A 22,103-nucleotide genomic window follows, 5' to 3' on the forward strand; every position below is an offset into this window, starting at 1 on the left:
AACCCCTGCCTGTGCCAGGAAAGGTGCTGGCAACCTCCCTTGGCAGCACCTTCCCTTGCTCTGTGAAGGAGACCAGCTTCCACACTGGGTCAGCATCATTCCCAGGTCTCAGGAAGGCACCCCAGCAACCACTCTTTCTGTCCAGAAGCATCTAGCTGAGTCTCTGCCCATACTCCTGCCTGGTCCACCAGGAACTCATTTTGCTCACATTTCAACAGTGCACATGGGAGCGTTTGTCTTGATAGCCTCTGAGATCATCCTGGCACCGGATTCCCCAATATGATTTCCCTGGAGACTAGAAGAGAAGAGTTAGGGCAGGAATCAAAGCCTACAGGTTCTTTAGTAGAACAGATTGTCTCTACAGAAAGTGCAGAACTCTATGAAAACTTTGTGCTCCCAGTATTCCTCTGGTGGACAGGGCTCAGGGTGGCTCCCTCTTAGACCAAGTTTCCCTGTAGAGCTTCTGAAGGACTTAGGGGTCAGCTGGCTCCTCAAATTGAGCAAAAAGGCAGGACCTGACCTGGGAATAGTCCTAGGGTAAGCAGGAAAGGGCAGGTGCTGCTGGGACCCACTCACTTGATGTGCTGGAGCCTGTGGTTTCCAGAAAGTGCTGTGGCAACGCATATCACCCCATCCATCCCCAAGGAATTCTCTTGAAGACTAAGCAGAGGAAAGAGGAGGACACCATGGTGAACCATCAAGGTGGAAGAAAACACCTGGGAAGCAACACTGCATTGTCTTGTGAGGGCTGTAGAGGGGATCAGCAGTTCTGGGGCTAGTTTGTCTACAGGTGTCATAGGAACTACTAGGTGGCAGTTGACCCTTGTAGCCAGGTTGCCCCACCCAAGTGCTATGGAGAATGGAAGACCTTGAATGCAGATGAAAGCAACTTCTGACTTAAGGAGAATAAACCCAATTGCAATGGAAGTGGGAGAACCAGCAGAGAAGTGTGCTGCTCTGAGATGCAGGTAGGTCTCTACAACCACTTACTTGAGTCTTCGGAGACTTGAGTTTACCTTCAAAGCATTGGCCAGGGCTTTGGCTCCGGCCACCCCAATGGCATTTCCTCTTAAGCTGTCAGGAAAAACAGGAAACCTAAGGCAGGGGACAGGCTGAGAGGTGATACTGATACCTCTTCAGGTAGGTGTGGGCTACTTGGTAGAGGAAGCATGGACTTCAGCAGTCAAAGGAGGTTAGGGTGGCTCCTTCCTCCCTAGGCAACAGTGCAGAGTTGCACTCCAGGGAGCAGGATGCATGGAATGGGTGAGGCTGGCCCCAACTAGACGGGTTGTTGAAGCCCTTGTCCTCTTACATCCCAAACAAAATGTGGACTGAGACAGGAGAGGCAACACTATCCTACAGCTTTCCTGTGTCCTCAGCAAGAGCAGGGATGGCATGGACATACCTGAGCCTCCCAGGGCATGAGTCCCCACCCAGGAGTTTGGACCTTCTCATAGAACAAGATCAATGGCCACTGGCCACCCTGGAAGCCCCCTAAGCTGGGCTTCTAGACAAGTTCAGCCTGGGCAAGGCCAACCCATGGAGCAGGCACTTAGGAGGAGAAGGTAGCTGATAGAGACTCCCAGAGAGGAGGCATGAGGTGGGCATGGGAAGCTGGGTACACTCAGTCTGAAGTGAAGAGCACTGAGATGATCTGTGAGTTGCCATGTAAACTGTTTTTTCGCCATATTCCTTTTAAACCAACAACTTGGTTTCTTTGGACAAAAAACTAGCTGGAGACTAGGATACTTACTCGAGAATTTCCAAGGTTCTGTTCACAGCCAGGGCCTCCCCGAGCGCCTGCGCCCCTGGGACACCAATGGAGGCCACCTGGAGGCTGAGCGGGGAGTGGGAGGGCGAGGTCAGTGTGGGCAGGCAGGGCCTGCCTCCCCCACGCCTGCCCCAGGCCCTGCTTCCCTCCACACTCCCCTTCACTTTCACTACCCCTTGAATCAGCACTAAAAGTGAAGAAATAGTTCTGAAAATGCCTGACCAATGATGTGTCCCAATGCTGCATCTCCTACCTAAACTGATGCCTGAGACAGACCTGGATGCTAAGGATACAGAAAATAGAGGCAGTCTCCTGGAAAGGTTGGGGGAGAATGCTCACTGCACCCCTGATTATTAGTTCCTAGATATTTGCTTCCCCAATTGCTGAATAATACTATTAATATTTTCTTTAATAACATTAGGAAAATAAAACACACCTTCCTTGACTTGTAAACACAAATGACGTTTGGCATGAAAGAATGGGCAAGGGACCAGACTCCTGGGCTGCTGGGCACATCTAGGACTTACTAGAGAGCAGTGAGGGCTGTGTTGGCCTTCAGTGCACTGGCTACCGCAGATGCCCCCTCATCCCCGATGGCATTCTCCTGTAGACTGAACACAGAGTGTGACTCCTTGGGGTGCAGGGAGAACTCCAGCAAGGACCTGCTGAGCCCACACCTCCAGATTTAGTTGACTGCACACACCCAGGGTCGCCCTGGGGATAATTGCCCCTCCTGTACAGCCACTGCAGCCCATTGCCTCGCAATTAACATGCAGAGGAGTCTGTGGCCTGCATGAGTCTGACCCATCAGAGACAAACAAGAAAAGAGACACTTGCTTGGATATTACTCTCAACAGGGGCTTGGGACAAAAGTACACTTTTCAAAGCCAACCAGACAAAGCCTTCAATCTCTGAACCACTCTTACTAGTTTAGGGTTTTACATTCTTTTTTTTTTTTAACCCCCTCCAAACTGGAGAAAAACAGCAGACCCTGGAACAGTGAATGATTGAATTTAAAGTAGACATTGACATGTTTTGGGTTTTTTGGGGGTTTTTTCTGAGTTGGAGTCTCACTCTGTTGCCCAGACTGGAGTGCAGTGGCCTCTCCCGGTCACCGCAGCCTTGACCTGCTGGGCTTCGGCGATCCTTCCGCCTCAGCCTTCCGAGTAGCCGGAACTACAGGCGTGCGCTACCACGCCCGGCTAATTTTTTGATTTATTGTAAAGATGAGGTCTCACCAAGTTGCCCAGGCGGGTCTCGAACCTGCGGGCTCAGGCAATCCACTCACCTTGGCCTCCCAAGGCGCCGGATTACAGGCTAAGCCACCAAGCCCAGCTGACATTGACATGTTTAACGGAGCAGTTTGCATTCATTATTTTCAAAAACATTTGAGTGTGTCTTGCGTGTTAGCTCTGCAAGGCGGCAGACATGATGCGGCCTTCTTGGAACTTGGGAAGATGTGATTAAAGGAGCAGGTACAATAGGCCAAGTGCAGGCTGCAGGGAAGACCAGGCAGTGTCTTCTACCCCAGGTGCCACAGAAAGCTGCCCAGTAGAAATAGATGAAAGCTCAAGGGATGAAAAAGGGGAGAGGGCCTGGCACGTATAAGGAGACAGGACAAATCAAGCTGAGTTCCTGGAGTAGTGAGGGATGAGGGTGAGGAGGTGCAAAGGAAGCAGATCTTCAGGGACCTTATAAGCCGCACTGAGGGGCTGCGGGGTTTGAAGGTCACTGGAACCCTGGGTGAAGAGAAGAGCTCCCAGAAGAGAGATGTCGTCCACTCGACAGACCCTGGGCAGCCATTTAAGGATCACACTCAGTACAGGGCCTGAGTCCCATATTGGAGAGATCTCTGGTCAGTACTAGAGAGGACGGACTGATGTGGAGACTGCTGTAGAGATGTGGGTGAGTGTGCTGGTGGCCTAAATGGTGGCTGTGGGAGTAGACGGAAGTGAGTGGTGGCAGGGATATGGAAGGGGGAGTGGTCAGGACTTGGAGATGAAGGGGAGATGGGAGGTGAGGGCAAGCAGATGTTTCTAGCTCACACAGGTGGTTGGTCAGTTGCATTCGTGAGATGGGAAACCAAGAACCAGGATCATGGGAGAGAAAATGCAGGCAGCCTACCCCACCTATGAGATGCCTGAGGGGAGATGCAGAGCAGGCCAGGTTGCATGGTGCTGGGGCTTGGGAGACAGGTCTGGCAGATGGATGTGGGAGTTGTCGGGATTTTGAGGGTCATTGGAGTCCTGGGAGAGGAGGAGAGTTCCCACAAAAGAGACATCATTCAAGGGAAGATGGCACAGGACAGGGCCCCAAGGCACGCAGTGATGAAGAGTCAAACAGGAGAAAACAGTAAGGAGGACAGTCAGAGAGGGGACATCCTGCAGGTGGAAGGAGAAGAAATTGATAGGGTGGAAAACAGATGAGACTCAAAAGGTCAAACCTAGAGTCACCACATGACCCAGCAATTCTGCTCCCAGATGGATCCACCCTAGAGAAATGTCCACATAGAAACTGGCTCAGTGGCTCAGCCTGTAATCCCAGCATTTTGGGAGGCTGAGGCGAGTGGATTGCCTGAGCCTGAGGGTTCGAGACCAGCCTAGGCAACTTGATGAGACCTCGTCTCTACAATAAATAAAAAAATTAGCCGGGCATGGTAGCGTGCGCCTATAGTTCTGGCTACTTGGAAGGTTGAGATGAACAGATAGCTGGAGCCCAGCCAGTTGACGCTGGGGTGGCCATGAGTGTGCCACTGCACTCCAGCCTGGGCAACAGAGTGAAACTCCAACTCACACACACACAAAAAGAAACTGGTACACAAATGTTCATAGCAGCATTATTCATAACAGTCAAAAAGTAAGAACAACCCAGATGTCCATCAATGGACAAATGAACAAACAAAATGTGTGTATCCATGCAATGGGTGATTCCGCCTTAAGAAAGAATAAAGTACTGATACACTCAGCATGGATGACCCTTGAAAATATGACACTACGCCTTGGGAGGCTGAGGTGAGTGGATTGCCTGAGCCCATGGGTTCGAGACCCGCCTGGGCAACTTGGCGAGACCTCATCTCTACAATAAATAAAAAAATTAGCCGGGTGTGGTAGCGCGCGCCTGTACTTCCAGCTACTCGGAAGGCTGAGGCGGAAGGATCGCCGGAGCCCAGCAGGTCGAGGCTGCGGTAGCTGGGAGCGGCCACTGCACTCCAGTCTAGGCAATAGAGTGAGACTCCGACTCAAAAAAAAAAAAAGAAAAGAAAATATGACACTAAATGAAAGACATCAATCCCAAAAGGTCACATGATCCCGTTTATATGCAGTGTCCAGAGTAAGAAAATCCATAGAGACAGTAGATTCGTGGTTGCCAAGGTGAGGGGAGGGGAGAATGGGGAGTGAGTGCTAATGGGGACGGGGGCTCTTTTTGGGTTGATAGAAATGTTCTAAAGCTGGTTGTAGTGATGGTTGCCAAGAGAACTGTATACTTCAATTGTGTGGATCTTATATATGAATATGGAGTCTATCTCAGTAAAGCTGGATATATATCTATATAGATATATAGATATTATATATAGATATTACATATATATATATACAGATGAGGACTAAAAGGTGTCCACTGGCCTTGGGAAGAGAAGGCTGTGTGCCAGGGCCACTGGTCTGAACCCTGGGCCTGGTGAGCCCCAAGTTTTCAGATGCCCCTATCCCTTCCCCTCCCCACAGCCCCTGGGGAGGCTGCACTTACTCTAAGCAGGTCAGGCTCCTATTGAGCTGTAGTGCTTGTCCCAGGGCCTTGGCAGCACCGGCCTGGATGAAGTTCCACTGCAGGCTGGACAGACACAGACACTGTGACCTCGTGGCCCAGGGGCAGAGCCAAAGAGGCTCTGGAGGGTCTGAGGGCAGGGGATGGCATTCCTGCAGAATGTGGCAGAAGTCCCATAATGCTCCTCCGGCCTAGTCTCCGGAGGGCCAATGTGTGCACTCTCTGGTTAGTGGTGGCCATAGGGACAGGCTCAAGTAAAGACTCCTCCAAATGGGTGCCTGCATGAAGCATGGACACCCTGAGGCACAGCTGTGGGCACCACTCCCTAACATTTGTCTGTCTGTGGATCACCTTCGGGGATCAAAACACAGGAGAGGGCACACCCTGCTGGAGGCAAGTGGGCCTGGGGAAGCCCCTGAAACCTCAGGGGGTGCCCCCAAACCAATCTTGGTATACACGTGGTTGGTTTGAGTGTAGCCCTGTGGCCCTGCAGAAAGGACACTGGGGTGGAGGCGGGGGAGCCATCAACTCACTGAAGGGACATGAGGGCACAGTTTTCTCTCATCGCCAGTGCGATGGCCTGGGCACCCTGGTCGTGGAGGAGGTTGGCTGTCAGGCTGGGAGGAAAGCAAGAGGAGCAAGTGAGCAGGGACTGGCCATGAAGCACCCCCCCCACTATCCTTGGTCACTAGGGAGGGGATCCAGACCACTCCTTCCCTGGACTGCCCTGGGCTTGTGCCCACGTTACGGTGTCCAGCTCATGTTTGAAGAGAACTTCTATGTGCCAGGCACATGACCTGGACTGTTGTCCTAAATTCTGACACCCACCCTGTAGGGGGTGTCCCAGGCTATGAGGGGGTTGTCTCAGGCTCAGGTCAGTGGGTTTGATTACAGGTCACATGACCAGGACGTGGTGGGGCAGCCCGGGATGCCCTGCCCAGTGGCAGGGCCCCATGCACACTCCTCAGAGTCCCTTCCCACAAGCTCTCCCAACACCAGGAGGTGCGGCAGGCAGCGCTGAGTTGCCCTCATCCTTGTGTAGTGCGCACCATGAGAGTGGGGCACTTGTAGCAGGGTTGCCACCACACACCAGGTCTCCAGGCCACCCCTCCCCAACCAGCTCCTTCTCCAGCCCTGTGATGTGGCAAGGGTGGGAGGGCCCAGCCCATCACGATGGTGGCCATCAGGCCCCGGCTCTGTGTGAGTGAGGCCAAGCATAAGTGGTCTTAGGAAGCACCGTCCTCCACCGCATACTAACTCCAAGTTCTTCAGGGTGCTGTTGGTGCAGAGAGCATGAGCGACAGCCTGGGCTCCCTCGGGACTGATGGAGTTTTCTCGAAGGCTAAGGAAAGAGAAGACCCTGAGTTTCTGATCAGGTAGATGAGGCCTCTGGCAGAGACAAGCCCAGGTGTTGAGGCTTCTCAAAGTCCAAGAAATCTCAGGTGCGACCTGGGCCTCCTGAGCAGTCTGGGCTCCGGCGAGCCAGGGCCAATCTGGGCTCCTGCACAGGACCATCAGCAGTACAGGAAGAGGACGGGGCGCTAGGACCTGAGAAGTGCAAGGGGGGGCACCTGAAGAGCTTGCCTCTAGGAAGGGAGTGGCAAGACAGGCCACTGTGGGCTGCAGTTGTCCCCTGCTCACTCCTCCCCGTTTCCCACAGAGAGAGCAGGAAGGGTGCCAAAGCTCGCCCCGCCATAACAGGCTTCCCAGCACCCAAGTCCCTGCAGACCCCCTGGTCCAAGGGACGCCGTGGTTGGAAAGGATGGCCAGGACTTACTTGAGGCTGAAGATGGTCTGGTTGGCGCAGAGGGCCCCCATCAGTGCTGCCACTCCTGCGTCACTGATGGAATTACTTTGCAAGCTGCAGACAGAGGACAGGGAGCCCTGGGTGTGGCTGTCCCAAGACCCAGAGAGAGCCACCTGGTGCCACCTGGGACCGCAGGCACTGAGTTCAAAAGGGAGCTGGGGACCCAGGAGCCACCCCACACTGCTCTTCTTCTCATCCCTTTCCTCTCCTATCCCCCCACCATCTAGCCCCTGCCAGGCGGGTTTAACCCAACAAACCCCAAAGTTTAGAAGCCACCTTGATGTGGGTGGCTCCAAACGGCCTCGGGTAGGGTATGCTGGGTCTGCAGCCCCCAGAAAGAGTGACCCAGCTGTCTCCCCAGTGTGGGACAGCACCAAGCTCCCTGCCCCCCACCAAGGTCGCTGTGGCCAACTTCAGTCACCCACACTGGCTTCTCAAGGGCACTCAGAGCTTGTCATCCTGAAAACGCCATAACCAACCCCAACCCCTACTGTCCAGGGAGATGGAGTTGGTGGTGGAGTGGGACAAGGAATGAGCATGGAGAGGAAAGACCGAGATCAGAGTATGCCCAGGGCTGGTGTCAGTAGGGTGCTTGCAGGGAGGTGGCCCTGGCAGGCAGCCTGTTCCAGGAATGCCAGTTCACCGTCTGCTGGAGAGGGAGCCTAGGGGAAACCACCACCCCAGAGGGCAGTCAGGCAGACTCACTCCAGACTCTCCAGGCCTTGGTTCACCTTCAGGGCCTCTGCCAGGGCCTTGGCGCCTCTGTCACCAAAGCTGTTACTAGAGAGCCTGTAAGAGACAGGATATGGATGAGCCAGCCTCCTGGAGTAGCTGGGTGGGGCAAGGCCTGGGGATCAGGGTACAGGGAAGCCCTCAGGGGAGGGCTGGCTCTGTTGTCTCAAGGGTGCCCAGTGCACAACTTGTTCTGAGGCCTGCTGACCAGTAGTCTCTGCAACTAACCACTTGCTTCTATAAAAGATCAAGGTAGCAAAGTCCACCTTGATTTCTGGCAAGGGTGGGGATGGGGGTGGTGCACAGTCGAACCTTTAGTGAGAAGTATTTGGAGTACTTTATGTGAAGATGACCAGGAAATGCTGTTTTCTTCTGCCAATGGGGAAGGCACTGAGTGTGAACTAGAGAAGGTTGGGGCTCATCCAGTCCTGAGAATCTGGGTCTCCATTCTCCGGGTTCAATGCTTTGGAGTCCAAAGCCAGCTAACTCGCACCCACACGTCCATCCATCCATCCATCTATCCATTCACTCATCAATCCCTTTACTTGCCCATCTATCTCCACTCATTTACCCATCCATCCGCTCACCCATCAATCTATTTACTCATTCATCCATCCATTCATTTATTCATCCATCTACTCACCCACTCATTCACCCATTGTCAGAGAAAGCTGTCAGAGACCGGCTCCGACCTGAGAGGGGTAGACCCGCACCGGAGAGTCAGGAAGCGGCGAGAAGAAACCACTCGGAGGCAGTTCTTCTGGACTCAGTCCTGATCAGACTGATCCCAGAAGGACTGCCTCCGAGTGGTTTCTTCTCGCCATTTCCTGACTCTCCGGTGCGGGTCTACCCCTCTCAGGTCGTAGCCGGTCTCTGACAGCTTTGGCGCCCAAACAGGGACCTGAAATCGGTAGGTTGTATATACTAATTGCATGTTCATTTCGTTTCAGGAACGGACCTTGCCTTAGGGTGCTGCAGGCCCCCTGTGAGTGGGTGCGGGTTGAGAAGGCAAGCAGGTATTTTCAGAACTTTTGAGATGTTGTCATGCCTCTCTTATAGAGAAGTTGAGAAGTAATCATGTCAGAATTTGAAAAGTTGCTGTACCTCCCTAACTGAGTAGTTGAAAAAGAGTGTTGTAGATTGTTGTTTTTTGTGAATTGTTGTCTTTTCAGGGTTATAATGGGGAACTGTGGCTCCAAAGAAAGGAAAGCCTACATTAGAATTATGTCCAAAGCTTTAAAACATAAAGGGATAAAGGTAAGTAAGGATAAACTAAATTCTTTTTTGGATTTTGTTCAGAAGGTTAATCCCTGATTCCCTGGAGCAGGTCCAACTCCCCTCAGGTCGGGCTGGACCCCGACAACCCATCAGTTTATCCATCCACTCACCCATCAATCTATTTACTCATTCATCCATCCATTCATTTATTCATCCATCTACTCACCCACTCATTCACCCATCAGTTGATCCATCCACTCACCCATCAATCCATCCATTTACTCACCCATCTATTCACCCATTCATTCATTCATCCATCCATTCATTTATTCACCCATCTACTCACCCACTCATTCATCCATCAGTTGATCCATCCACTCACCCATCAGTCCATCCACTTACTCACCCATCTGTTCACCCATTCATTCACCCATTCATTCACTCATCCATCTATCATCCATCCATCCATCCCTCCCCATGGTCACAAATATTTATGATGTGTCTGGCATTGTGCTGGACACTGAGAATACCAATTTGGCCCTTCTGCATTTCTTACATGAGCTCCTTCAGACTCCGGTTCTGCTTCAGGGCATCTGCCATCCACTGGGCTCCCATGGACCCGATGGTGTTCTTCTGTAGGCTATCAAAGAGGGGTCTTTCAACAAAGCTGGCCACAGCCATTCCTAGGCTAGAGACAGATCAAGTTCAAGGTCAGAGGTCAGAGACAACTAGGGTGCCCTCTCCATTTATTGTAGCAGATGGGGAGGGGTCTCCAGGAAGGGTCTTTGGATTGTTGCCACAGTGATGCTAACAGACTGACTGTATTACATGGGAGAGTCAGAGATAAGGGTAGCCGGGACCTCCCTTACAAGGGGTTAGAAAGCAAAAGTCAGCAGGTGCTGTAATACCCAGCAAGCTCCCAGGTGGGGACTTCCATGGGCAAGTCCTGCTGGCCCTCACTCGACAGTCTGCCTCCCATGCAGACCAGCCAGCAGCCTGCCTCCACTGTGAGAAACCTCCCTCAGGAGATCCTCCACTCAGGTTCCTCCTCTCAGAAAGCTACTTCCTCTTATACTAAATCTGGTGATGGCACAAGAGAAACCCTGTTCTCATTCTAGAAGAACCTCTCCTGTGGGAGGCTAAATACAATTAAAAGACACCCCCCACACACACCCACCTTTTCTTGGGGTATTTCCTGGAGAAAACTTGAGACTGCAAATCCTCTCTCTGTCCCTTTGAGATGTAAATCTTTCTAAGAGCAAAGTCAGCTTTTTGCCAGCTTTACAAAAGGAATAGCTTTTGGGAGGGACTTGGCGCCATCCCTCAGAAATGTAAACAAGGAAGATAGAATCCCTAGCTCCCTGCCTTTGTGGAAGTTAGTCTAGGCACCTGGCTGGAGCTTACATGTCTGCATGTCATAAAGACCTGACAAGCTTTACTTTTTCTTTGGATATAAACGATTAGGGAATACAGATGCCATCCCAATTATTAGGTGAATTTAGGATGAACTGTGTATGGAGAATAGTGCTGCCAGTATCTGTTGCTTAAAGACAAGTTGTCCTTTATTTTGAGAACATGCATGGGATAGGCTACGGAAAGGGGTGAGACTTCTTTCTGTCTTTGCAACCTCTTTGGCAGCTTGTCTGTGATGCACATTGCAGTCAGCTTTGTACTTGTTCAATAATAAAGCTGTTGTGTTCTTTCCTACATTTGTGGAGAGGACTCTCTGGGTTGGCAGGAGGTTTTATTTTATCTATCTATCTATCTATTTATTTATTTTTGAGTTGGAGTCTCACTGTTGCCCAGGCTAGAGTGCAATGGCATGCTCACAGCCACTGCAGCCTCAACCTGCTGGGCTCAGGTAATCCTTCTGCCTCAGCCTTCCAAGTAGCTGGAAGTACAGGTGCGCGCCATCACACCCTGCTAATTTTTCAATTTATTGTAGAGATGAGGTCTCGCCAAGTTTCCTGGGCTGGTCTCGAATCCTGGGCTCAGAAAATCCTCTCACCTCAGCCTCTCAAAGTGCTGGAGTTACAGGCTTGAGCCACCACACCCAGCCAGGAGGTTTTATTTTTAACTCTTTCTCCAATACCCATTCTCTGGAAGAGCAGCAGGCATCAAGTTTTCCAGGGGCCATCCAGGTGGATCAGAAGGCCTCAGGGCCTCTCCCCATCCATTCCTCCTTGAAGGAAACAGGCAGAAAGACCCTTGGAGGAGGAGAGAGGGGAGGGAAGGGGAGGAGACAGGAAGAGAGGAGAGGAGAGAGGAGGCATGCCCACTCACTGCAGGATGGAGAGGGTCCGGTTGGAGGCCAACGCCTCAGCCATAGACCTGGCACCGTCATCCCTGATCGTGTTGCCCTGGAGGCTGTGGAGGCAAGAAGGATGCATCACTGATTGAGCAGAAGAAAGCACCCAGGGACAGCCTGAACTCTCACTGCAATGAGGTGCCTCTTTAGAGCAAGATGCCCCAGATTCACCAAGGCCCAGGGTGGGGGCAGCAGCTGACGTCAGTGAGGAGAAGTTCTGGTCACTACGTACCCTCACTCCCCACAACACAGGTAAAACCACTGGCCTTTTTCACCATTGCTCAGGGTTTAGTTTTTTCCTCTGAGCCTCTAAGCACTTGCCTGCCAACTGGGAACAAGATGCCATGCTCTCTGTATAACGATAACAAGGTCATCAATAGTCCTTCTTACAGCTAAAAGACATGGTACCCAAGTGTTGACAAGGACCTGGAGAAACTGGAACCTCACACTGCTGGTGGGAATGTAAAATGGTCCAGTCTCTATGGAAAACAGGCTGGCGGTTCCTCAGAAGGTTATCTCATAGAATTCCCATGTGACCCAGTCGTTCCACTCCGAGGTATATACTCATGAGAATTAAAGACAGGCACTCAAATATGTGTACACCACTGTTCAGAGCAGTATTATTCATATAGCCAAAAGGTGCAAACAACCCACATGTCCACCAGCAAGTGAATGGATGAATAATTTGTGGTCGCTCCATCCAGTGGACTATTAGTCATAAAACGGAATGAAGCACTGATATGCTACAACATGAATGAACGTTGAAAACATTATGGTAAATGAAGAAAGACAGACACAAAAGGCCACATATTGTGTGATTCCATTTGTATTAAATATCCAGAATAGGCAAATCCACAGAGAGAGATGGGAAGCAGATTGGTGGTTGCCAGAGGCTGGGGGAGAAGGGAGAATAGGAAGTGGGGAGGGGAAAGGAATGTTTGGTCTCCTTTAGGAGTGATGAAACGATTTTAGAACTAGATAGAAGTGACAGTCTCACAATATTGTGAATGTACTAAATGCCACTGAGCTGCATAATTTTTTTTTTTTAAGTTGGAGTCTGTCACTCAGTCTGGAGTGCAGTGGCACAATCACGGCCACCACAGCCTCAACCTGCTGAGCTCAGGCGATCTTTCTGCTTCAGCCTTCCGCATAGCTGGGAGTACAGATACATGCCACCACACCCAACAAATGTTTTTTAAAGTTTTATTGTAGAAATGAGGTCTTGCCATGTTGCCCAGGTTGGTCTTGAACTCTGGGCTCAGACAATCCTCTTGCTTGGTCTCCCAAAGTGCTGGGATTACAGGCATGAGCCACCCCACCCGTGCTGAACTGTACACTTTAAGTGGTAAGTTTTATGTTATGTAAATTTTACCTTAATACAAAATTTTAAAATAGCAATAACAACAAAAAACAGTATAGAACAGCAGTACCCACTCAGGTAAGGATGGACACAACTACAGGCTCCTAAATTGGACAGAGCAAACTGCACCAAGCCATGAGCACCTTTGTAAGGTGAGCTTTTTAGTGTCCTGGAAAACACCTCAGAGGAAAAATTTTTTTTTTGAGTCGGAGTCTCACTCAGTCGCCCAGGCTGGAGTGCAGTAGCACACTCACAGCCACTGCAGCCTCAACCTGCTGGGCTCAGGCGATCCTTCTGCTTCAGCCTTCCAAGTAGCTGGAACTATAGGCATGTGCCACCACACCCAGCTAATTTTTTGATTTATTGTAGAGATGGGGTCTCACCAAGTTGCCCAGGCAGGTCTCGAACCCATGGACTCAGGCAATCCTCTCACCTCTGCCTCCCAAAGTGCTGGGATTATAGGCAAGAACCACCATGCCCAAGCCAGGGAAAAATTTTTGACACCATGGCTTTAGGGATTTCCCCCTTCAGTGGAGGACAGGAGTGTTTCCTAACAGATGGTTTTTGCCCTTCCATCACTGCATACACCTTCCCCACTGCTCCTCAATTCCCTGCTCAGGCCACATGCATAAGATCAAAGACTAGGGAAGAGCTGGAACTTGGAAACTTTCTTAGGACATGAGAGTCCTGGGACCCAGCAGGGTGGGAGCTGGTATCCTATGCCCACCATTTTTAATCACCTCCCACTTCATAGGTGGCACCTGAGGAGAGAATTATCTGGGCGCTCTACTAGTGGCTGCAGAACAAGGAACAGGTGATACCTACCTCAGAGAGGTCAGAGTGCGGTTAATCTTCAGAGCGTCTGCCAGTGCCTTGGCACCTTGTGGTCCAATGGAGTTACTACGGAGGCTGGTAGAAGGAAGAGAAAGAACACTTCTCTTACAGCTGACTGCCAGGGCAGGAAGGGGGAACAGAAACTACACTGACATTTAAATCTGTGATTCTCAAAGGGAATGTGTCAGGGTTCAGGATTTCACATTTAGTGGAACTAGGGCAGAGATCCTTATTTAGGTGAATAAGGAAGCAATTTCCCAAGATACCCTCATGTGACGGGGAAAAGAAAGCAAGCCCTGATGGACTAGTGGGTTTGGGTCAAGTGTGAGGATGAGGAGAATGAGAGCCCCAGATGCTGGACCAACAGTCTGGTGCTTCTTTGTAGGGGGCTCAGCAGCTGGGAGCCATGGCTCTGCTCAGCTGTCCTTCCAACCCACTGGGAAAGCATGTGTGCCAGAGTGTGGCCTCCCTGCGTCTTACTCCCACAGGAGCCCAAAGACCCTGGGACCAGCTTCAAATGAAATATGGGAATCATGTCCAGATGCCACCCAGGGGCTGAATCTGGGGAATCAAGGAAGGATGGATAAGACCCCAGTCATTTCAAAGAAGGGGAGGGAATTTCACAAGACAGTGCACAACTCTCCTGGTTCCAGTGGCAAAAGTGTGGTCTTTGGTGTCCTACTTACTCCAGAGTGCTGAGGCTTCTGTTGACCAGGAGGGATCTGGCCAGAGCTTTGGCCCCTTTGTTACTGATCTGGTTCTCAGCCAAGCTGCCCAAGGAAAGAGAGAGGAGTGGTTATTTCAGGCTCTAAACCTCACTACCTCTTTCTCAAAACTACACCCTAGACCCCAGCATCATCAGGGCCTGGGCACAGGTGCAAAGGAGGTGAGTTCGGGAGCAGAATGCCCAGCACAAGAAAGCCCCGGATCCTATGTATGGTAGGAAGAGAAAGAACAGATGTTCTTTCTTGAGGACTGATGTTAGCCCTGGTAAGGGGTTCCAGGGAAAAGTTTGTCCAGAATCTAGCACAACAGCATCTGCACAAACTGCACAGCAGAGAACATGGGCGGCTATGGAAGCCTACTATGCAGACTCCAGCCTGGGCAACAGAGTGAGACTCCAACTCAAAAAAGAAAAAAAAATTTCAGGAAGTTTGCGAACTGGGGGTGCTTGAAATTGGCCATGGTGGGAGTATTGACACCATGGACACTGGCAAACACTACAAATCCATTTGTGTGTTTTTTGTTTTTTTCCTGAGAGCCAAGTTGGCAGAGTACCCCTGGCTGGGGTCTGCAGTCTCGACCTACTAGGTTCAGGTGATCCTTCTGCCTCAGCCTTCCAAGTAGCTGGAACTACAGGCACTACACCACCACGCCCGGCTAATTTTTGGTTTATTGTAGAGATGAGGTCTCTCTCCAGGTTGCCCAGGCTGGCCTCGAACCCATGGGCTCAGGCAATTCTCTCATCTTGATCCCCCAAAGTGCTGGGATTATAGGCGTGAGCCACCATGCCCAACCCTTCCTGAAAATTTAACAATCAGCTTCCACAAACTGGTTCAAACTAGATCCAGTACACAACTGATCCTAGCTTCTTCTCTAGTGCAAGATGGAAAATGATGCAGTGGTTACAGAACTATGTTTATTTTTTTTAGTGACAAGGTCTTGCTTTATCACCCAGGCTGGAATGCAGTGGCATGATCATAGGTCACTGCAGCCTTGAGCCCCTGGACCCAAGCGATCCTCCTACCTCAGCCTCCCAAGTAGCTGGGACTACAGGTGCATGCCACTGCACCCAGCTCATTTTTATTTTTATTTTGCAGAGACGGGGGTCTAACTTTGTTGCCCAGGCTGTTCTCAAACTCCTGGCCTTAAGCGATTCTCCTGCCTCAGCCTCCCAAAGTGCTGGGATTATAGATGGGAGCCATCACACCAGGCCAAAAATAAACTTTAAAGTAAAAAAAAAAAATCTGTATCTGCCTTGAAAGGGTGATTCCAGGAGTATGCTGGTGGATCAACTTAATGCTGCTTCATGTACCCAATTTCAGAGATGGTAGCTGTTGAGTTACTTTAAGTTTGTGGGCATTTAGCTCCATGGGATTTAGTTAATCAATTAGACTCCCCAGATTGGTGCTTTTCAAGTGGCATTTCCAAGGAATCCTTGAAAAAACTCCAGGGCCAACAGGAGAAGAGAGAGAGCCACCTGGGCTGGGCTCTGGGCCCCACATCCCTGCATCCATCTTTCTTCCTTTCTTTCTCTCTTTCTCTCTCTCTCTCTCTCTCTCTCTCTCTCTCTCTCTCTCTCTTTCCTTTCTTTCTTTCTGAGTTGGAGTCTCTTCTGTCACCCAGGCTGGAGTGCAGTAACACGCTCATGGCTACTGCAGCCTCCACCTGCAGGGCTCAGATGATCCTTCTGCCTCAGCCTTCCAAGCAGCTGGAACTACAGGCATGCATCATCACACTCGGGTAATTTCTTTTATGTATTGTAGAGACGAGGTCTCACTTTGTTGCTCAGGCTGGTCTCGACCCCCTGAGCTCAGGCAATCCTCTCGCCTCTGCCTCCCAAAGTGCTGGGATTACAGGCATGAGCCACTGTGCCCGACTTCCCACGTCCTTCAAGCCCGGCAACTCCCTTCTGTCTGTTTCACTTATTAGGGTTCTGCCTTATATATTATTTTATTCTTTTTTGTAGAGACAGTATCTTGCTATGTTGCTCAGGCTGGTTCCAACTTTGGCCTCAAGCGATCCTCTTGCCTTGGCCTCCCAAAGTGCTGAGATTACAGGCCTGAGCCACCATGCCTGGCCCTAATATGTAACTTTTAAAACAGGTTCTATTGCTTTAAAAAGTTTGAGGACCACTGTGAACCCTGAAGAGCCAGTCCCTCTAGATGAATCCTGAATGGCTACCTGAGCCTAAATTCAAATTAGAGTCAAGTGGTCATATGCTGACTAGAGGTCCCACACTTACTCAGAAAACTCATATGGCTGCCTAACTTTGCAACTTACATAACTTGCAAGGCAGCCTGTTCCTGTTTATACCACCTGAATCAACCAATAGACTGTGACCTATGTCAACCAATCAGAACTAAGCAAGTTTGAATCCTTCATTTACATAAGTGGACCTGAGTAGGAACCTGTGAAAGAACTTTATAAAAGATAAACTCTCCCTTTGTTCTCTGACCCACACCTTCATTTTACACTGAAGGTGTTTCTCCCTGATTTGCAAACAGGAATAAAGTTTCTTTTCTCTAAATTCCTTTTCAGAAAACTTTTGTTCACACCATTCATCCAGGCCACCATCTATATAAAGGTTCTCACATTCTAGAGAGCCTCTGTCCCCCCAGGGCTCTTATAATATTTTGTAAGTAATATTTCATGAGCAGCATGTGTGTTTTCTGAAGAATGCATTGGACATTTCAAACAGGGATTTGGCATTAAGGACCAACTATAGAGAAGTAAAGATGAGCATATAGCTATGGGAGAAATTTTTGGATTTGCTCAGAATAATTTCTGAGCACTGGGCTGGACGTGGTGGCTCATACCTGTAATCCCAGCGCTTTGGGAGACTGAGGCAGGAGGATAGCTTTAGCCCAGGAGTTTAAGGCCCAGCTGGGCAACAAACCTTGTCTCTACTAAATAAATTAAATAGCCAGATGTGGCAGTGTGTTCCTGTAGTCCCAGCTACTTGGGAGGTTGAGGTGGAAGGATTGCCTGAGCCCAGGAGATCAAGGCTGCAAAGAGTCATGATCACACCTCTGCACTCCAACCTGGGCAACAGAGTAAGGCCAGAGGTTCAGAAGGATTGCATTTTTTAAAAAGTTGTAGGTTTTAAATTTAAAATTATTTAAATTAATTTAGATTTAAGTTGTAAAGTAAACTATAATTAAATTAAATTCTAAATTAAAATTTTGTAGGTAAAAATGCAATCCTGTGCCCAGAATACTGTTTGACAGCAAACCTTGAGAGAACATTAGAGAAAATCATGCCTGGTACTGTGTCAGCACATAAAATGTTGGAGAAATGCTTTCATGTCCAAGACAGACAGTCTCTGACTCTCACCAGGTAACTTTTCTCTGCTTTTTTTTTTTTTTTTTTTTTTTTTTTTGAGTTGGAGCCTCATTCCATTACCCAGGTTGGAATGCAGTGACACGCTCACGGCCACCCCAGTGTCGACCTGCTGGCCTCTGGCTATTCTTCCGTCTCAGCCTTCCAAGTAGCCAGAACTACAGGCACGTGCAACCACATCCAGCTAATTTTTTACTTATTGTAGAGACTAGGTCTCATCAAATTGCCCGGGCTAGTCTCAAATCCATGGGCTCAGGCAATCCACTTGCCTCGGCCTCCCAAGGTGCTGGGATTATAGGCTGAAGCCACCGAGACTGGCCCCTCTTTTTTTTTTTCTGGTAACATTTGTATTGGTTTTTTTTTTTATTGCTTCTTCTTCACTTTCCTCTTCTTACAGATGAGGTAACTGAGCCTCTGGCACTGTCTAGAATGGGCAGAAATTCGCAGCCTGCATCCTGAACCACTACCTCAAAGACACCTCTCCTCGAAGCTGCCACTGGCCAACTGAGCAATAAGGACAATAGGACGGGCATCCTGGACCCAGGTGGGCACCCTGGGGGCCTCCTGGGTTGTCATTACCTGATCTTCTGAATGCGACAGTCCTTCCCACTCAGCACACTGCCCAGTAGCTCCATCACCGGGTCCTGGAACTGATTGGTGTCCAGCCTGGCCAAGGAGAGCCGTGACAGTGAGTGGTCCTGCCGCCCACAGGTAGGATGGGGGGCCCTGGCCCTGGGTTGGCTGCAGAGACATACTCTGCCTCTCTCCATCCCACTGCACACCACAGCTGCAGCTTAGAGACCTACGCTTAGCCCACAGTACTCAGACCTTGCCTACGAGAGTGAACTGGGGGCTTGGTGCCCGTGAGCCCTGTGGTTCCTACCGACAGGTGTGGGAGGGTTATGTGTCTTCCAAAAGCTGTAGGACACTGTTTGCTGGTTCCCTGCTTCTGAGGACATGGAAGCTGCTCTCAGGTTCTGAATGACCCTCAGCCTATGTCGTTTCTTCCCTGCTTGCCACAGATCCAGAGCTGCTAAGATCCAGAGCTGTGGATGGAGGACAGGCTGAGAGCAGAGTCAGTGGGTGCAGCTTCCATCAGCCCAGGATGGTTCAGAGGTGTTGAGAATTGAATTGTGTCCCCCCAAAAGATATGTTGAGTCCTAACCTCTGTTGCTCCAAGAGTGTAGCCTTACTTGGAAATAGGGTCGTTGTAGGTGTAGTGTGTTAAGATGAGGTCATGCTGAGTAGGTGGGCCTGAAATTCAGTGTGATGGTATTTTTTAACGAGAGTAGAGCACCATGTGAAGACAGAGCCATGCAAGGAGAAGATGGCCATGGGACATGGGGACAGAGATCGGAGTGGTGCAGCTACAAGCCAAGAAACACTAAGGGTTGCTGACAAATACCAGAAGCTAGAGAGGCAAGGAAGTCTTGTCTTCCTATGGGAGTCAGAGGGAGCATGGCCCTCCTTCCACCTTGATTTCAGAGTTGGGCCCTCCAGAACTGTGAGGAGACACATTTTTGTTGTTTGAAGCTATCAAGTTTGAGGCAAGTTTGAGGTCCCTTGTTACAGCAGCCCTAGGAGACTGATAGAGAGGGGCAGGTGGCAGGAAGGAGTCATCTGGGTCCTTCCCTCTTCTTTGCCCCCACCCTGACCCCCACCCTGGCACCCACCTAAGGCTCCGGCAGTAGAACAGCTGGGGCAGCAGGCTCTGGAGGACGCCCTGGCTGAGGCACAGGGACAGATTGGCGTCCTGGGCGCAGGCGTCAGACACCTGCAGGAGGTAGGCCAGGGCTGCGCAGTGTGAGGGGCCAGTCAGTCCAGCCAGGGTCCCACTCGCCATGGCCTCCTGCACACTGTGGGCCAGCTCCGTGTGCTGCAGCTCATGCAAGCAGTGCAGGACGTTGATGGCCCGGGCACAGACCACGGTGTCGGGGCGCAGGCAACCCTGCAGGAGCTCAGCCACGTAGGGCCGGTAGCCCTGGTGCTCGCCTTGGGCCAGCAGGGAGCCAGCCAGCAGGGCGTTGACCCTTGGAGACAAGAGGCCCGAGAGGAAGCGCAGGAACACGTCCAGTCTCCCATCCTCGGCCTGCATGGCCCGCTGGGCTGCGCTCCTGAAATGTGTGAGGAAGCCCAGCCTGGGCCAGGACATGCCACTCTCGGTGAAGAGGTCAAAGAATGCCCTCTTGGATGCGCTGTAGTAATACGCGGCTGCCACAAACTCCTGTAGGGAAAGGTGGGAGAAGCAGTAGGCCACCGAGGAGGACAGTGTCTCCTCCCGCTGCAAGAAGCAGCTGCACAGGGTGCCCTGAAGCAGAGCAAGATCCACGCCAAATGCCTTCATGTCTTGCTCGTAAAACACATACTTCTTCTTGACCAGTCCATGGAAGGCCAGTCGGCCCAGTGTCCCCACCATCTTGCGGCCGCCATGGGCCACCTGCTCAATGCGAGGGCTCACCTTGCCCCTCTCCTGTCCCTCCCCACCGAGAGCCATCCTGAAGTACCAAGAGTAGAGCTCACACAGGGTCCTTGGTGGCCACAGCTCTGCATCCTGGAGTCTTGACCTGCTGCGGCCCAAGTGGCCCAGCGCCAACCCTGTGAGCCTGCAGAAGGCTGGGATGGTGCACATCAGATACAGGGCCCTGTCAGCCTGCACCTGGCTCAGGACCCAGCCCAAGAGGGCCTGGTCCTCGGGGAACATCTGTTCCAAACACACCTTGATCTCCTCCTGGTTAAAACCCCGGATCTCAGTCATTCGGTCTACCAGACCCCCTGGGATCTGGCCAGCTGCGCTGGGACGGGAAGTGATCCACACAGAAACTTCCGGAAAGAGGTTGCCACGGATGATGTTGGTGATCAAGTGGTCTACCTGGATCTCCTTCTTGGGGTCTGTGCAGGCCACGGTGTTGGAGAAGTCCAGAGGCATCTTGCACTCGTCCAAGCCATCCAGAATCAGGAGGACCCTGGCTGGGGCTACCACTGCCAGGCTGGGCTCCCCGACATGTGGGAAGACAGAGCGGATGAGTCTGTCGGCACACAGTTTCTCATGGCTGTTGAGATCCCGGAAGGTCAAAGGCAACACCAGCGAGAAGTCCTTGCCAATCTGCCCTCGGGCCCAGAGGCGGACGAAGTGCCTTACCAGGGTGGTTTTGCCCATGCCGGCCACCCCGACGGTGATGGAGATGCGGGGCGGGATGGACACTCGGGAGAGAGGCAAGAAGAGCCTGTCCAGGGTGATGATCCTGGCAGGGAGCCAGCCCCCACGGGTGGCCTCCACCTGCGTGAAGTCGTGCTCCCTCAGCTGCAGGTCTGTCAGGCCCTCCACCAGCAGGAGGGTGGCCAGCCTGTGCAAGGGGCTGCCCAGCTCCGGGCCCCCTCCCACCCTACTCAGCAGAGCCTCGCGGTGCCTCTGTATCCTCGAGTCTGTGGGACAGAGGCCAGAGGGGCAGGCATATAAGGGAAGGGATGGGAGAGACGGCCCAGGTATCTCCCTCCATCTGCTTCCCTACGGGTCCTACCATTGCTGTGGGACTCTGGCAGGGAGTCCGGTGTCCTGTCAGGAGCTTGTAGGGCCTGGGAGCCCTGACTGCCCTTCCCAGCCAGCAGGTCCACGAGAGCTTTCACCTGCTCAGCTGGGGAGCCAGTGCTGTGTCCCTGGCCGGCCTCCCCACCTGTCCGCACCTCTTGCTTCCTCATGGAGTCTGGGAGCTGTGGAGAGAGGGCCCAAGCCTGCTACTTGCTGTGCGCCCATCCAGTAGCCTGGGATGGGTAAATGAGCCCCCAGGGATGGGACCCAGGAACCTCCCTTCCTCTATCCCCAGCCTTTGGGAGACCCACTGGCCTGGCCTCCGAGAGAGGACTGGAAGGGTTATTTGTTCTGGGATGGTGAGAATAATCACACAGACGCAGGGGCCAGGTGGGTAAGAACTGGAGCTCTGGGTCTGCATCCCAGTTCTGCCTCTTACCAGCTGGTTGACCCTGGGCAGGCTGTGTCACCTTTCTGCACCTTGGCGTCTTCATTTGCGACCTGGGAATAGTGATGAGACTAAGAGAAGGTTCATCCAAAAGGAGGGAGGAATGAAAGAAGCCAGCTGGGAGGCTTTGCTGCATGATTCCAACTAACATTCTGGAAAAGGCAAAGATATGGAGACAGAAAAAACATCAGTGGGGTCCCGGGGCTGGGGAGGAGGGTGCATTGGTGGAAGCACAGAAGATTCTCAGGGCAGTGACACTACACTGTAGGATACTA

The 22,103-nt window shown here is 51.5% G+C and overlaps 1 protein-coding gene across 1 annotated transcript; it reads right to left on the reverse strand.

Moving 5' to 3' along the window:
• Window positions 1-204: 204 nt before the first annotated feature.
• NLRC3 (NLR family CARD domain containing 3) lies at window positions 205-21,556 on the reverse strand. The gene is made up of 17 exons (XM_008071119.1): window positions 21,373-21,556; window positions 19,528-21,277; window positions 18,434-18,520; window positions 14,479-14,562; window positions 13,784-13,867; window positions 11,574-11,657; window positions 9,847-9,930; window positions 8,046-8,129; window positions 7,311-7,394; window positions 6,792-6,875; window positions 6,067-6,150; window positions 5,516-5,599; window positions 2,299-2,382; window positions 1,754-1,837; window positions 991-1,074; window positions 577-660; window positions 205-295 (listed from the first exon to the last, which is right to left on the reverse strand). The coding sequence occupies exons 1-17, from the start codon at window positions 21,548-21,550 to the stop codon at window positions 205-207; spliced, it is 3,198 nt and encodes a 1,065-aa protein (XP_008069310.1). The 5' UTR covers window positions 21,551-21,556.
• Window positions 21,557-22,103: the final 547 nt, after the last annotated feature.

The sequence above is a fragment of the Carlito syrichta genome, unplaced genomic scaffold (genome assembly GCF_000164805.1).
Source record: "Carlito syrichta isolate Samal-C Ts95f unplaced genomic scaffold, Tarsius_syrichta-2.0.1 Scaffold314117, whole genome shotgun sequence".
Taxonomy (NCBI): domain Eukaryota; kingdom Metazoa; phylum Chordata; class Mammalia; order Primates; family Tarsiidae; genus Carlito; species Carlito syrichta.

Bases quoted from the DNA above. Each gene is read 5' to 3' on its own strand.
- NLRC3 (XM_008071119.1), bottom strand. From the start codon at position 21,550: ATGAGGAAGCAAGAGGTGCGGACAGGTGGGGAGGCCGGCCAGGGACAC. The intron at 11,658-13,783 runs GTAGGTATCACC...TTGCCTCCACAG, and splicing joins CGCACTCTGACCTCTCTGAG to CCTCCAGGGCAACACGATCA. The intron at 1,838-2,298 runs GTAAGTCCTAGA...CTCCCCGCTCAG, and splicing joins ACAGCCCTCACTGCTCTCTA to CCTCCAGGTGGCCTCCATTG.